The sequence below is a fragment of the Naegleria lovaniensis genome, assembly GCF_003324165.1.
Source record: "Naegleria lovaniensis strain ATCC 30569 chromosome Unknown tig025, whole genome shotgun sequence".
Taxonomy (NCBI): Eukaryota; Heterolobosea; class Eutetramitea; order Acrasida; family Naegleriidae; genus Naegleria; species Naegleria lovaniensis.
In genome coordinates, this window is record NW_025407847.1 from 469,079 (window position 1) to 483,934 (window position 14,856).

Sequence of the window (14,856 nt, forward strand, 5' to 3'; positions counted from 1 at the left end):
ATTTGGAAAAAGAATTATTCTTCCATTAGAATTATTATATTTCTTCCATTCTTCCATTAGGAATGATGATTTGGTATTTCTTCCAGAGCATGAATCTTGTTACCAATCTACCACACGATAATCCTTAAAAAGTTTTCCATATTCAAATGTTCCTGAAAGAATGGGATGTAAAATTCTACATGCAGCATCTTGTGTTGTCAAGGGTGGTTCCTTGAATGTTGCAACAGCAGAGGAAACCCAACCAGTGTCCACACTGTTCATAAGGATACCCATTTTCGCATAATAATTTGCACCTGAACGTGTCAACATATTAAGGGAGGCTTTGGACATGTTTGTATGAATGTGACAATCTGTTTTGCCAGTTGCTGAAAATTGACCTTCATGAGAAGTGACATTGATGATGAAGGAATACATGGTAAGAGGGTCATTAAAATCGAAATCGGTGTCATTGGTAAATTTTGGTTTCAACACATCGGTCAATTGAGAAATCAATATTGTTGGTGCGATATTGTTAATCATTTGACATTCCAAAATTTCGACATTGCTAATCTCTGGCAATTTCAAATTCCATGAATTGAGAGTACGAGTGTCTTCTGGTTCTCCCCACTTATCCTTGTCTTGCATCATGGGTTTATACTCAATGTCCTCAGGAAGACGTTCTTCAAGAGTAATTCTTAGTGTGTCGTTCACCAAATTAGTGGTCAATTGTTGTAGCTCAGTTACTGTAGAAGTGCTATCGTTCTTCTTGTCAGTAGTTGCTGTTGATAACGGCAAAGGTTGATCGACATGTTGCTTCTCAATTTCAACAAGTGGCTTGTAATAGGTGACAGGTCTTCTTACTGTTTGAGCTGCATTGTTGATAATAATATCAATGCGTGAAAATTTAGATTTTACAAACTCGGTAAAATTCAAAATGGATTTACCATCTTTGAGATTAAGAGGATAAATGATCAAATTATCTTTCCATTTCGAATAATTAGTCTCTGCCTGAAATTTCTTTAAAGCATTGTGTGGAAAACGAGTGGTCACAATAGTGGTTGCTCCCTTCTCTAACAACATTTTGCTTGTCTCGTATCCAATCTTGATCCGTCCTCCTGTCACAATAGCAACTTTACCTTGAAGATGAGTTTTGTTCATGATCTGTAATTTGTTCTCTTCATTAAACTTGTGACAATCTCTGCAAAAGTGAACGTTATCTCCGTTGTGAGAGTACTTGCCACATAGGTAGCACTTGTAGAAATGATACCTTTCATTAAATGTTAATATATTATGATAATATTCAAATATACGTACTTTTGGGCAAGGTGTGAATCTAAATATCCCTCTGTAATAAACAATGCGCAATGTTTGGAAAATAAATCAGGAATATTTCTACAAAAATAGTGAACATCTTCCTCTTGGATATGCCGAATGATACCATCAACAACTGCATCCTGGTAATTTAAAGGAGTAACTTGAATGTGCTTAAAGTTGGCAGTCCATCTTCCGTCAGAGTAGTCGCCATTTTCAAGAAAGTAATCCAACGAATTTTTAAGACCATTCTGCAAAACGCACTCAACCAGCCAGTAATCTAAGCTTTTCAAAACAACAGCATAATAGTTGACCTCATCCAAATCTCTGATGTCTGTAAAGTTGTGAAAGAAGAACATGTATGGAGCAAGTGTGCCAAAACCGTTCCACATCTCATCAGCCATTAATTCGTGGTCATAGTTTGGTTCCTCGTCCTCATTAAAATTTTCAATTACGAAATTTCGAAGCCAATTAATAAAAGGTTGAATATGAAGATTGTGTTGTAATGGATGTTTAAAATCGACACACAAAGTACCAAATCCTCTCCTGAAATATTTGACAGCTCTGTCCATGTACATTCCTGATTGAATGTGTTCTCGAGAGACAAAGTTCAATCGATGCCTTAATGCTCTCAAACCCTCCAAAATTGTGAACACTTGCTGGCCATCGTAGCAAAATCTGCAGCAGTCAATATCAAAGAAGCACATCAACTCTTCAATAGTTTGGACCTTTCTTAACACGAATTGCACCGCTAGCTTACTTTCTTTTGCTCGAGCATCGGGATATCTATGGTTCATATCTAATGTCGTAGGAGTGCATGATCATTACATTCAACGCACGAACGATTCGAGATCTATATACTTACCTCTGTTGCCGTTTGTTTTTGGTAACAAATTCAGTGTTCCATTGGTCTTCAAAAGACGATAATCAATCTTCTCCTTTCTAAATCTCTTTTCCATCTCAATCAAAACTCCTTTGAGAGCATTATCAACAGTGACCTCATTTTCACCATTGTTGATACAAAAAATGTCAATATCACAGGATCCACAGTCAGTGAGTACATGTAAAATAAAACCTCCAGCAACGATGAATCTGGTCTTATTCGATGTTGCATGAGATTGATTGAAATCGAAAAGACATTGAAGAGCAATTCGAGCTAATGGATTCTTGAGTAGAATCTTTTGCATTCGATTCTGGAATGATCGTAAAGTCATGTTATATAGGTTGTCCATATTGGGCTTCTTTCTAGATTTAAGAAATGGTCGTTCATCCTCCTCGTCCTCATCATTGTGTTCTTCATCGTCTTCATGATGATCTTCTTCGTGTTCAAATGGAGTGATGGCCAAAGGTACATCCAACATGTCTGAGGTCAAGCGTTCCTTATCCTCAATCGTATCGGGAAGGTCTGGCAATTTGTCCATATACGCCTTCTTGTACATGAGATTTCTCTTTTCAAAATAGTGATCATACGACATCATGACCTTCTCGCTGGGACATGAAGGATCATTCCGAGAAAACAATTCAATTAATCGGTTTTGTCGTGTGGCTCGGAATGGTGTAGAAGTACAACTCGTTTGATTGGTATTATTTCTCAACGATGGATTATTGAGATATTCCAAACGAATGGAATCAAGATGATACGACATTTCATACTGGAAAATTGAAAATAATAGTTTGGATGAGAGAGCCAAACGGTACACATCCGGAGCCTCTTGTACGTAGTAGAATATTTGCGTAATGATTTCTGGAGGTAGTTGCAACAAAGATGATGATGGCCTTTGTTGCAAGCTGGCCATTTTTCTTTTTATTGCAGGAATTTGAAACATTTTACAATCAAGTTCGCTCAATTTCAACCTAACGTCTGTGCTACGGTTGCATCAAAGAATTGAACAAAACAATTTATTCGAACCCTACATGGGTTCGAACATTAATATCCCAAAATTGAGGAAGGTTTAAAAGTTGGTTCAGCAGTCTCGTTTTCATTGTGGATTCGGAGGATTGAAATGCGTCATAGAGTAAATATCTGCAAAAGTATAAGACAATATCATGTGACACCTGATTTTTGTGTGAACAACCATACCATGGAGTAAACATCACCTTGTAATCTTTGTGAACAAGTAAAGATAATTGTTTAGGATGATGAGCAGATTTCATCAAAACATGCCATTTCTTCAAATCTACCAGCGATGTTTCCATTATTCCACACAAATAACAGTCTTCCAAGTCACAGCAAGTAGTATTAGCCTCCTTTTTAAAATATTGCGCATTTTCATTCATGAATGCTGCAATATTTGAACTTTTTAAACTCAATTCATTCATTTCCTGAAGATTGATGGCTGTAGTGCCTTGTACAAAATCTACATAACCTGACTTGACAGAAGCTTTCACAAATCCAAGTTTAGAAGGAGCACTACCATGACTTCCTCTTAAAAACAACACACTCACTCTCCTTGATTCAATTTCATTCAGTAAATATTGTTCTAATCCACTTGATGAATTATGAGCTTGCCAATCACCTCCAGAATATAAAGTAAATATCAATAAATCATGTCTTCCAATCAAATCAACATATGATGTAGCAAATTGATGATATTCAACCCGATCAAGTCCACTCAAAAAGCATAATTTTTCTGGCGTGTATGAATAGGCTATATCTGATTTTGCTTGTCTTTCCGAATTCTGTGTGGTCGCTACAAAACTTGAAAACTTTTCATAAACAATCTTCATGAAAATTTCTGGATCCGAGGATGAGTAAACAATGAGAGCCCGTTTCAGTGGTTGTTGTGTCCGAGCAGCTTGATCCGAAGATCGTTCCAAATAGACCTCCATCCGTTGTGTCTCCTGATTCACTTATTTTTTAAAATTGATCGAGTAAACGTTGTGCTAAAAAAGCTCACATCTTGTACAATTTAATTACAATTCATTTGAAATTGAAGTGATCTGGAGCATGACTTTATTACACATTGATGTTTTGCTTAATTGGTACCACGATATTTGCAACCGTAAAACCAACTATTTCCATCATTATTTTCATTGGGTGAGAACAAAATCATGTAATTTTCGCAAACTACTTACAGAACAATGCAATACCAACCCAAAAGATCTCAAACAACAAATTGAGACCTTCAGTGGTTTCTTTAAACACAAATGCTGCAATTCCTCTGAAGGACATTGAGCCAGGTCCTAACAATAGCGCACCAATACCAACAACCATCATGGAAGGCTTTTTTGAGATGAGTGTGTAAATATTTCCCAAAATACCAATTAAAATTCCTCCAATAATGGTTCCTGCTTCTACATTTTTCAAGACATCTGCCAAAACAAAAGCTACCATGTGAGCACAGACAGTCGATAGCGTAATATAAATAATGGAAAAGGCATGTTTAGGAACTCTTCTTGTGAAAACAATATTTAAGGCGAGACCAATCATGATAATAAATCGAAACCAAAGTGGAATTGGCTCTCTCGAAGGTGGGTTCAGTTCACTATCTCGCAAATGAGGTATGTTAATCGCAATCACGTACGTAATTAAGAAACCAAATCCAAGCTTTAAAATCACAACGAAGGAGAAGACAAAACGACAAATTCCGCTCAACAAGGCACCAGTGGCAATTTCATAGCAGGCCACAGCCATCGGTTGACCCGGCAAAAATTGCCACGTCGCAGCTGAATTTTGCCAATAGTTGACGTATTTTTGAATTTCAAAAATAAGGTCATTCAAAATCATCCTTGAAAACAATATCTAAAAAATTTAGTGACTTACCAAGAGAAATAAGAGAAACAGAAACTTCAAATTTGTCAATGAAAATTGCCTTCATGGCAATACCAATCAATCCAGCGGTAATAGTCGCAACAATTTGGTTAACATTTCTGAAAAAACCAAATCGCTGACAATATAAATGTATCAAAGCAATGGCCAATCCTGCAGTAAGACAAGTGAGTAGCTCGGCAACATTTCCACTCCATAAAAGACCAAATAATCCAGGACAAATAAAGTGCATGAAAATGTTAACAACAGGATGATCATAGACATTCGGAGCTGAAACAATGCTTCTAATTTCTTTTCTAGCTTCGTCCACTCCCAATCGTCCTCGGGCAATATTGCTTGCAACAGTATCTAGTTTCGTCAACTTGTCCAAATTTAACATTTGAGTTTCTACTTTCACATAATATGTTCTGTTGTCAGCTTCTCTAACCTTTTGTCCAAACGAAAACCAAATTCCAATAGGTGTAATATTAAAATAAGCATCAATTCCAAAATATGCACAAACAAGAGTCAAATGATATTCCGTTCTATTGGCACTAATGCCATATAATGTCAATGCAAATCCTAAATCCAAAATTAATGATTGAACTTTAAGCTTGTCTTCCTCGCTTAATTCTGTATACAAAACTCTACTCTCCGATCTAGTTTGTTGGAAACATTGTTTAATTTTGTCAGTCCAACTTTCTCGAACTGGCTCCTCCTCTTCTTCCTCTTCATCCCCTTGCATATTAGCCATTTCTTTTCTTCTAGCCCTTTTATACTTTTTCATGAACCATCCTCTTAATTTTCTCTTTTGTGACGGTAACAAAACGGGAGCATCTTTTTGCATAATCTTATCTGTGAATCCTTTAATCGAGTCCCAAACGCTCTTGGTTGACTTGGCTAATAATCCAACGTTTTCATCTTCTTTTTTTTCGTTTGCTGACTTGCCGTGATGTCTAATGCTTTCAACAATTGCGTCACTTTCTCCAATTGGAACCAGTTGGTCGGCAACATAGCCCTTCAATTCTTCATTTGTCAACACAGCCAAAGCATCCAAATCAGTAGTACTAGCAAAACTTGCAATAGAGTCAATGGATGATGATGAAGTCATTCCAGCATGCATGTAGAGACCTTGCTGAGGCCGAAAACCTTCTTCTTTTGGAAAAAAAGATCCATTCGCATCAACATTCACCTCTCCGATAATTTCATTGTCGTCACCTCCCGAATGAAAGTGCACAACATGATGTGGGTCTCCTTCTTCATGATGAGCGCTGTTTGTTGCTGGATTATGAAATCCGTGGTGAGCTTGGTGATGATGTGGATGAGTATGGTGATGAGTTGGATGATAATCATCTACTTCACTCGTCATTCGATGATGATGATACTCTGAATCTATTTTCATTTGATTAGGAGAAGAGTTCGATCCAAAAACCTTTTCATCATCGTGGTCGCCTCGAGTGGCTGTATGAATTTCTACTTCGTCCTCATCCAATTGTGTTACATTGGCAAAATTATGAAAATGAGAATGAGGTGGTGGACTGTGTGGTGTTTCCTTCCTTCCCGAAAAGGAAAATGTGATGTTGGAATTTACAGGGCTGGGTGTATTTTGATGATGTGGTTCCTGTATGGTATGTATCGGATTGATGAAATTGGGAGACGTTGTGGAAGATGAGGTTGAGGTAGTACTAAAACTTTGCTCCATCATGGATGGCGTATGGGTATTGGAAGAACCCGAATGATGGTTGCTGCCACTCGGATGAATGTTCGAGGTATTCGCCTGCGCATGGTTACTCATTTTTTTTTTAAAACACAAAAACTCGACCGTCGACGAGAATGGTGGTGTAGACTTTTTTGGACTTTGAGAACTGTAATTCTTGTGATCTGTTGCGTTACTTGACAACCATGTTCAAATAAAATCAGTTCCTTGGTCCCAAATAAGCGTCGTCATAGCAATATTTCATTCTTTCACGATATAATTCATCACTATACTCTAACACAAAACCATTGCATTGAAGTGCCTCGAAAACAAGCTCTGGATCTTCATGCAATTCTTCACTTGCAAAACTCAACGCTGATCCATCGTTTTTCACAGCTTTTAACATGATTTCCTTATCTGAACAGCTATACCCGATTCCAACGAATCCCAACCCATGATGTTCGAGTGCTGTCATGAAACATCCATACTGAATCAAGGACATGACAAAATCTTTGTCTTTCGCTAACATCCTGGAAGCAAATTTCAAGGCATTCTTGTTTTGTTGAACGGCCGCCAGAACCATCGTTCGATCCCGTTGCAACATGTAAAACGCATACGCAAGAGACTTCCCATTTTGTTTAATGGCAGCGAATACCACTTGTCGATCGTCTTGCAACTCTTTGGATGCGTATTCAAGATCATTTCCATAGTGAGTGACAGCTTCTAACACCACGTCCTTGTCATTCCGTAACTCTTGAGAAGCATGTTGAAGAATAGTGGTATTTCTAGGTTGTTTGACCACTTGTAACACTATTTCCTTATCATTCTTAAACTCTTCAGATAGGTATTTGAATGCTCCATAATATTCGTTGATGGCAAGAAATGCCAGTTGTCGATCGTGTAGGAGCGTATCCGAAGCAAACTGAATGGAACTTCCGTAATTTGTGACTGCATGTTGAACAACCTCTCGATCGTTTTTAAGTTCATCACTCGCAAATTCAAGCAAGTACCCAAATTTTTGAACTACTTGGATCATGCACTCCTTGTTGGAATAATCAAAAGTTTCCAATTCTGGAAATATGAATCGAAAAACTGTTGACATGAACTTGGTATCTTTGAGAAAATCCTTCGAAGCATATTCGAGTGCTTGTTCTTTTTGTTTCACAGCTTCTAAAATAATATCTTCTTGATGGACCATGTCATCGAGATACTGCAACACTTGACCATTTTGTTTCACTAGTTGCAACACAAACTCATGATCATCCAGCAACTCTTCAGAGACATATTCCACTACCAATGGTTCGTCCTTTACTGCTGCCAATATCACTTCTTTATCACTGAGAAATGTTTCATCACAAATAGCAAATTCAATTTCTGAGCCCTTGTGTTGAACCACTTTCAACACAAATTCTCGATCTTGTTTTAATTGTGTGGATGCAAATTCCAATCCATATCCAAACTTTTTAATATGATTCAACACAAATTCAGGATCGTTCATGAATTCGACTGGAAAGAATTTCTGATATTTCAATTCTCTCTTCAAAAGCCATTTCTTTTTACCTTCTTGTTGTAATGAGAATTTCTGTTTCAATAATAATATTTCCTTATGAATAGGAACATTCAATGATGAATTGGAAAAATCAAGTAGAATCAAATGCACATGAAGTTTGTCGTCATTCTTTTCGTCCACGCATGTCATTGGTACCAATTTTTGTTTCTTGATTTTTGGTGACATGTCCAACTCCTCTTGAGGAGTATCTATGTTGTTGTTGTTGTGGATATGATCTCGTTTGAACATTTTTTTGTGCACTTGGAAATCAACATTTAACAGGAAGTCTCATGGAATGTGTTTGAGTGTCCCATTCCAGTGTTCCCTTTTGCCACTTTTGTTAAGTCTCGAAATGAATTTGTGAAGTGTGAACTTCCTGCATTTTTCTTTTTCAAAAAAAAAAATTTTCAAAATGTTCCTTCGTTCATCATCCTCTCGTCAAGACGATCCATCCAAAAAACAACAACAATTAGGATCCATCCATGGTCCCGTTCTCTTTGAAATTTTCAAATATCTCCATTCCAAACATTTACTCTCTTCCATCGTTCTCGTTTGTCGTGAATGGAAATTCATCGTTGCCGAATGTGTCATGAAATTAGAATTAAAAGAAAATAATTATTCCGAGTGGTATCAGGAACAATTGAAAATCTTTGGTTCTAATCCGAGTGCAAACACGAGTGTGAAGTGTCCTCAACAAGTGATCTATTCTCATGTGAGTCAATTATTGACATCGATCGCGAATTTTGAAAATTTACAAGAACTTTCTCTGATTGGATATGATGCATTGATGAGTAGTGATGATATGTGGAAATTGTTGACGACTTTGAAACAATTGAAACGATTGTTAATTTCCGATTCTCATTTATTGGAAGGACAATTGGCAAGAAGATTGACGTTTAAAGATCAAAAGAGTGTGAATCGTCAAGCCAGTTCTGGAAATCATGAAACATCTGAAAAGAAGGGTTTATTTTCTAAATTATTTTCAAAAAACAAGACGTCTTATGTTTCATCGACCAGTGGACTCTTGTCGAACGAATTGGAAGCAAGCAAAGGACCTCGATCTGTGAAATATTCCGATCGAAGTACACTGACATTGAACTTTGAAAGAGTGCCTTGTAAGGAAAAGCTTTCTCTCATACCAACGATGGGCGTAGAAAATTTAACATGTCTATGTTTATTCAAAGTCTATTTACCAGATGCCTTGTATTACACATTGATGGAAAAATTAGTGAACTTGAAAGAATTTCGAATGGTGGATTGTAATCTCACAAAATTCGAACTCTATTCATTATCGAAATGTCTTTCACATGTTGAAATTAATCGAACGAATTGTAACAATGCAACAGTGACCATCAGTGATCGAAAAAATAATCTACTTTCACAAACTTTGGAATTTTTAGTGTTCAATAATGTCAAGGTTGAGAGTGAACATGCATGGAAATTTTGTGCGTCCTGTACAAAATTAAAGACTTTGAAAATGAGAAAATATTTTCAAGTACCTGCCGTAACTCATAATTTAACATCTTTTACCACAACGACGAGTATTGAAAATCTTTCCATTGAAAGTGTTGGAATGGATTCTAAAGATTTAGAAAAATTAAGCAAATGGACACCCAATTTAAAGAAATTGGAAATTTTACATTGTCAATCATTGACATCTCAAGAACAATTGTTAAAAATCATCATGGACAGTTTCAAACAATTGACACATTTTCGAGCTGTGAATGTACGAGATTTGGCATCGAGTGACATTATTTCCACCAATTTAGAATTTCTAGACCTTTCAAGTAATAAGGACTTTACGGGTACCATTGATTGTCATTCTCTCAAATATTTAAATATTTCAGGAACAGCCCTCTCTGATGTTGACAAGACCAAAATTGTAATGAAGAATTCCTCTCTGGAAGAGTTGAATTTATCCATGATGGACTCTAGTGAAGCAATTGGAAATGCATGGACTTTGGGAATGTTAAAACGTTTGGATTTATCGTATAATCGTAGCGTCCATGATGAAAGATTATCAGAAATTTTACAATTCATGCCCATGTTGGAATATTTAAATTTGAAAATGTGTAAGAATATTCATCAACTGCCACTCAAGAAGAAATGCAATCTCAAAATATTATTGTTGAGTGGAACTCAAATGAATGATCAAGCGTTAGTGGAAGCAACCATGTGGACACCAGAGTTACAACGGTTGGATGTCGATTGTTGTGGAATGTTGGAGAATCCAGAATTGTCTCATCTTTCGAAATTATCATCTCTGGATGTGAGCGAAAACACGTCCTTTACTCTCACGACCATTCTGAAATTGGCCAAACAAATTCCATCATTACGAAATTTTTATGTTCGATGGATTTCAAATTTGATTACCAATCACACCAGTTCGAAAGAATTAATGGATGCATTTAGAAATTTATTATTATTGGATTTGACTGGAAGTGTTACCAGTACCTGTACAGCTCTTATTCAATTGATGCATGAGTTTAAGGATTTGACCATTGTTTCCAAAACACCAGTTTTTAGATGTGATAGTATACCAAATCCTTTTACTGTTTTTGGAACAAAGCTATAATGCAAGAATTGAGATGATTGTTGATGCAGAATCAAATATGTTGTTGTTTGTTCAAAGTATGTTCTCACATCCTTCTCATCGATTTCACTTTCCTTGGTAAGGTAATCCAGTAATTGAGAAGGAAAATGTCTTTTCTTTGGATCCTTCTTCAACAAATTGTTCACAACGTTATAAAAAGGAAGATGATTCTCTAGTTTTGATTTCAATTGTTGTAAATAGTTCTGAGATTCATGATCCACATCAAGGCATTGAAGAATTACAATTCCGAGTGAATATAAATCGCTTTTTGGAGATACTAGATGGTTTTCCTTTCTCTCTGGTGCTTGATAACCAGGAGAATAGGATTGAGACGTCAAAGTCTTACCATTAAACTTGCATTGTCCTCCTGATGTAAAATAATCATTATTGAAGGTTGGATATTTCAAAATCAATAAGAAAGTAATGATCGTCATGTATCACAATATTTCCTTGTTTCACATCGTTATGAATCAATCCATTGCTTTCCAGTATCGAGATTTGGCATAAAATATGGCAAGTCATTGTTATCAGTTCTTCAATCGATAAGTTGAAGGGTAAAGGGTTGCCTTTCAAGCTAAGTATATAATGGTCTTCTGAGCTAATTGAAAAGTATAATGTTCTCATTTCTTGGCTTGCAATATCTATGTTGTATTTTTCTGTGAAAGTGCATCTTTTGAGAATGATTTCCAATTCCTCGTTTGGGCCCAATTTTAAGTTACCCATTTTAACAAGTTTGTTCTTATTATCTGAAATTGTTTTGCCTATACTAATATTATAGCAATTTCGTCCAATGCGAACTTCGAGGTTCTTCTTAAAAGATTTCTCAGCAGACCCTATTGTACTGTTAGAAGTGACACTTTTGGTTCTCAAATATGCAACCATTTCTTGATGATGAAGATTCTTCATGGCTGTCAAAATGAGAGCAATTAATTGAATCCTGTGTGTGATTTGGTTGTGGTAAAATGTACCTAAATATCTTATTGAATAATCAAGCTTACAGTTTCGTCTCCTAGTCGTTGCAATATCTGTTGATACTGCATACACATTTGCTTTTTCTTTGTCGGTGGTTATTCCAATGGTGGCAATATCTTTATACCACGGTTCTTGAATATCGCTAAGCAATTCACGCATACAAAAGGAGTGAGAAATTCGGCACATCAAAGCCAATTTGGGTAAATCTGGGTGTTCTAAATGATGTTTACAAGGTGTTACTTTGTCTTCTCGTAACATAGAAATGTAATAACGTTTTCCAGGTTTATGAAAGGCCACATCATCTGGTTTTAGAGTTCCAATAATATTTCTCATAAACTTCAGAGATTCGGGTAGCATTGTGTACTCTCTAATACTGACGTTCCTGTTACCAATCATTTAGACATATAGTGTTCAAAATTTCAACTTACATGTTTCTGTAACAATTATCAAAAAGTGCACAAAATTCAAAAAGAGGCTGGCAATAGGATGCACTACAAGCCATCTCTGAAGGGCTGTTACAGAATTGGGATGTACACTCTTCTGGTGATAACGTTCTAAAAAGTATGTTGGACAATAGTTCTATCTTTTTGGTTACTCCCAACAAATCAGACAAGTCTTCCAAGGCCTTCTTTTTTTCAGTTTTTTTGGTGTTCTTGTCTGCAAGAATAGTTAGATGATCCATACAGAACTTAAATAAATTTGATTCTTGAAAGTAAATGGTTTGCTTTTCAGATAACTTGATACCAAGCGACTCTACAGTGTACCTAAAGAAGACAGTTTTTTCTTCACTATAATTTGAAAGTTCCACCCAACATGAAGGGAGGGGATATTGTTCAATTGATTTCCGAATTTCTGCCAAGTCTTCATTAGGATCAAATTCATCTTGTTCGGATTGTTGAATCTTGTGAATAATATTTTCAATGAGAGCGTTGTTTAGTGTGCCCTGAACTACTGTAGTATTCTTCTTCTTGTGGGTTCTCTTATTGTTTTGCTTTGAGGTGCCCTTCTTGTTGGTCTTCCTTGGCTTTTGTACGCCCTTAACTCCAGACTTGTTGGTTTTGATTTTGTTGCTATTTGGTATCATCTTATGAGTTTTGGTGTGCTTTGTGTGTTTGACCATTTTTTTAAAATGAAAATATTCACAACGTACTGTTAATTTGGCGGGAAACCCTTCAATAAAGGCATTGGCAGTTGTTGCTTGCTGAGGACAGATGTTCTATTTTCCAAATGAATTCAAAAATAGCGCATTCCAGCAAAGCATTTTCTTTCTCCCATTGATCTTGGCGATATAGCTTCTGTGTCATAAATTCTACAGGAATATTTCAATTCTCTATTCCAAACTTGTTCGAGTCTGAAAGTCTATGAATGATGTTGTATTGCAAGTGGTAATGCCGAACTTGGTATTACTGTTAGTGATTTCGAATTGTTCCCAAATAAACTCCATAATAAAGGTATTCCATTCTTTCATGATATAATTGCTCATTATACTCTGAAACAAATCCAGATCTTTTGATTTCTTCTCGAAGTTTCACCATAAATTCATGATCATCTGTAATTTCTTTGGGTGTGTATCGTAGAAGTGTGTTACCACAGAATTTTGCTGCCTTCAACAAGAATGGTTTGTCACATAATAATTTCGTTGAAACATTCCGAAAACAAGATAAATCTTGTTTGATGGCTTCGAACCAAATTTCTTCGTCGTTTTTCAATTCATCGTCGGCATTCCCCATGGCTACACAACTTTGTTTTACAGCTGTCAAAACCACTTGTCTGTCTTTCTTCATCTCATTGGAAGAATAACGCAATGAATATCCATCTTGAGCTACTGCACTCAAGACCACTTCCCGATCGTTCTTCAACTCTTCTGACGCATATTCAAGAGCATGTCCCTGTTGATTTACAGCAGCCAACACCAGTTGTTTGTCTCCCTTCAAATCTGAAGACACAAATGCCAACGCCCAACCATCTTGTTGAACAGCAAGTAATGCAATTTCTTTGTCGTTCTTCAAGTCATTAGATGCATATTTCAACGAACGACCATCACTTCTAACTGCACTCAAAACAATTTCTCGATCACGTTTGAGTTCATTCGACACAAATTCAAGTAAAAATCCCAATTCTTGAATGATCTTCATCATGATTTCTTTCGATGAATAATCAAAAGAGACTGAGGTTTCAAACTCTTCTGGAAATATTAATTTGAGAGCTTGAAGCATGAAATCACGATCTTGAAGTAAATCTTTGGGTACATATCGAAGTGCCTTCTTATTTTGTTTGATTGCTTCTAATGCAATGGTTTCATACCAATTTGAATTTCTTGAGCTGTCGAAGATGACATATCGCAATACAGTTCCATTTTGTTTGACAGCAGTGAGCACAACTTCTTGGTCATTGCGAAATTTAAAAGCCCACAAAAGAGCCATTCCATTCTGTCTCACAACTTCCAACACAAATTCCTTGCAATATCGAAGTTCTATTGAAGCATGTCCAAATGATACACCGGTTTCCTTTGCGGCAGCCAATACCACTTCTTTATCGTTGCGAATATCGTCATCTGAATATTGTAACTCTAACCCTTTTTGTTGAACCACTTTCAATACAAAATCTCGATCTTTTTTTAATTGTGTAGATGCAAATTTCAATCCATATCCATACTTTTTGATGTGATTCCACACAAATTCAGGATCATTCATAAACTCAACAGGAAAGAAATGTTGATATTTCAATTCCCGATTTAAAAGCCATTTCGTTTTTCCCAATAGTTGCAATAAGAATTTCTTTTTCAGCAGAAGCATTTCCAATCCCTGAGTTTCATCAGCTTTATTGCAATTTGAACTCAAAAAATCGATCAAGATGATGGTCTTGCGTTTCGTTGGAACGTTTTGTTTGTTGTTCCGTGGTTGATGGCCTGTTTCTCTCTCAATTCGGTTCGACATTTTTTTTAATGGATTTTAATTTTCATATTTCAAGGTCTTGAATTTGCTTTTGGCTTACTGTTTGATATCACC

At 36.3% G+C, this 14,856-nt stretch overlaps 7 protein-coding genes across 7 annotated transcripts; 1 reads left to right on the forward strand and 6 right to left on the reverse strand.

The window, feature by feature from the left end:
• Positions 1–99: 99 nt before the first annotated feature.
• C9374_005861 (uncharacterized protein) lies at positions 100–3,086 on the reverse strand (the record flags this gene model as incomplete). The annotated part of the gene is made up of 3 exons (XM_044695658.1): positions 100–1,246; positions 1,294–2,089; positions 2,156–3,086. The coding sequence occupies 3 exons, from the start codon at positions 3,084–3,086 to the stop codon at positions 100–102; spliced, it is 2,874 nt and encodes a 957-aa protein (XP_044547748.1).
• A 103-nt stretch (positions 3,087–3,189) lies between these two features.
• On the reverse strand, positions 3,190–4,119 carry C9374_005862 (uncharacterized protein; the record flags this gene model as incomplete). The annotated part of the gene is made up of 1 exon (XM_044695659.1): positions 3,190–4,119. The coding sequence occupies one exon, from the start codon at positions 4,117–4,119 to the stop codon at positions 3,190–3,192; it is 930 nt and encodes a 309-aa protein (XP_044547749.1).
• A 127-nt stretch (positions 4,120–4,246) lies between these two features.
• C9374_005863 (uncharacterized protein) lies at positions 4,247–6,833 on the reverse strand (the record flags this gene model as incomplete). The annotated part of the gene is made up of 3 exons (XM_044695660.1): positions 4,247–4,302; positions 4,366–4,956; positions 5,054–6,833. The coding sequence occupies 3 exons, from the start codon at positions 6,831–6,833 to the stop codon at positions 4,247–4,249; spliced, it is 2,427 nt and encodes an 808-aa protein (XP_044547750.1).
• A 121-nt stretch (positions 6,834–6,954) lies between these two features.
• On the reverse strand, positions 6,955–8,532 carry C9374_005864 (uncharacterized protein; the record flags this gene model as incomplete). Its single annotated transcript, XM_044695661.1, has 1 exon — positions 6,955–8,532. The coding sequence occupies one exon, from the start codon at positions 8,530–8,532 to the stop codon at positions 6,955–6,957; it is 1,578 nt and encodes a 525-aa protein (XP_044547751.1).
• Positions 8,533–8,695: 163 nt separating this feature from the next.
• C9374_005865 (uncharacterized protein) lies at positions 8,696–10,858 on the forward strand (the record flags this gene model as incomplete). Its single annotated transcript, XM_044695662.1, has 1 exon — positions 8,696–10,858. One exon carries the CDS (start codon positions 8,696–8,698, stop codon positions 10,856–10,858), a length of 2,163 nt encoding a protein of 720 aa, XP_044547752.1.
• Positions 10,859–11,260: 402 nt separating this feature from the next.
• C9374_005866 (uncharacterized protein) lies at positions 11,261–12,968 on the reverse strand (the record flags this gene model as incomplete). Its single annotated transcript, XM_044695663.1, has 2 exons — positions 11,261–12,230; positions 12,277–12,968. The coding sequence occupies 2 exons, from the start codon at positions 12,966–12,968 to the stop codon at positions 11,261–11,263; spliced, it is 1,662 nt and encodes a 553-aa protein (XP_044547753.1).
• Positions 12,969–13,257: 289 nt separating this feature from the next.
• C9374_005867 (uncharacterized protein) lies at positions 13,258–14,784 on the reverse strand (the record flags this gene model as incomplete). The annotated part of the gene is made up of 1 exon (XM_044695664.1): positions 13,258–14,784. One exon carries the CDS (start codon positions 14,782–14,784, stop codon positions 13,258–13,260), a length of 1,527 nt encoding a protein of 508 aa, XP_044547754.1.
• Between the last annotated feature and the right edge of the window lie 72 nt (positions 14,785–14,856).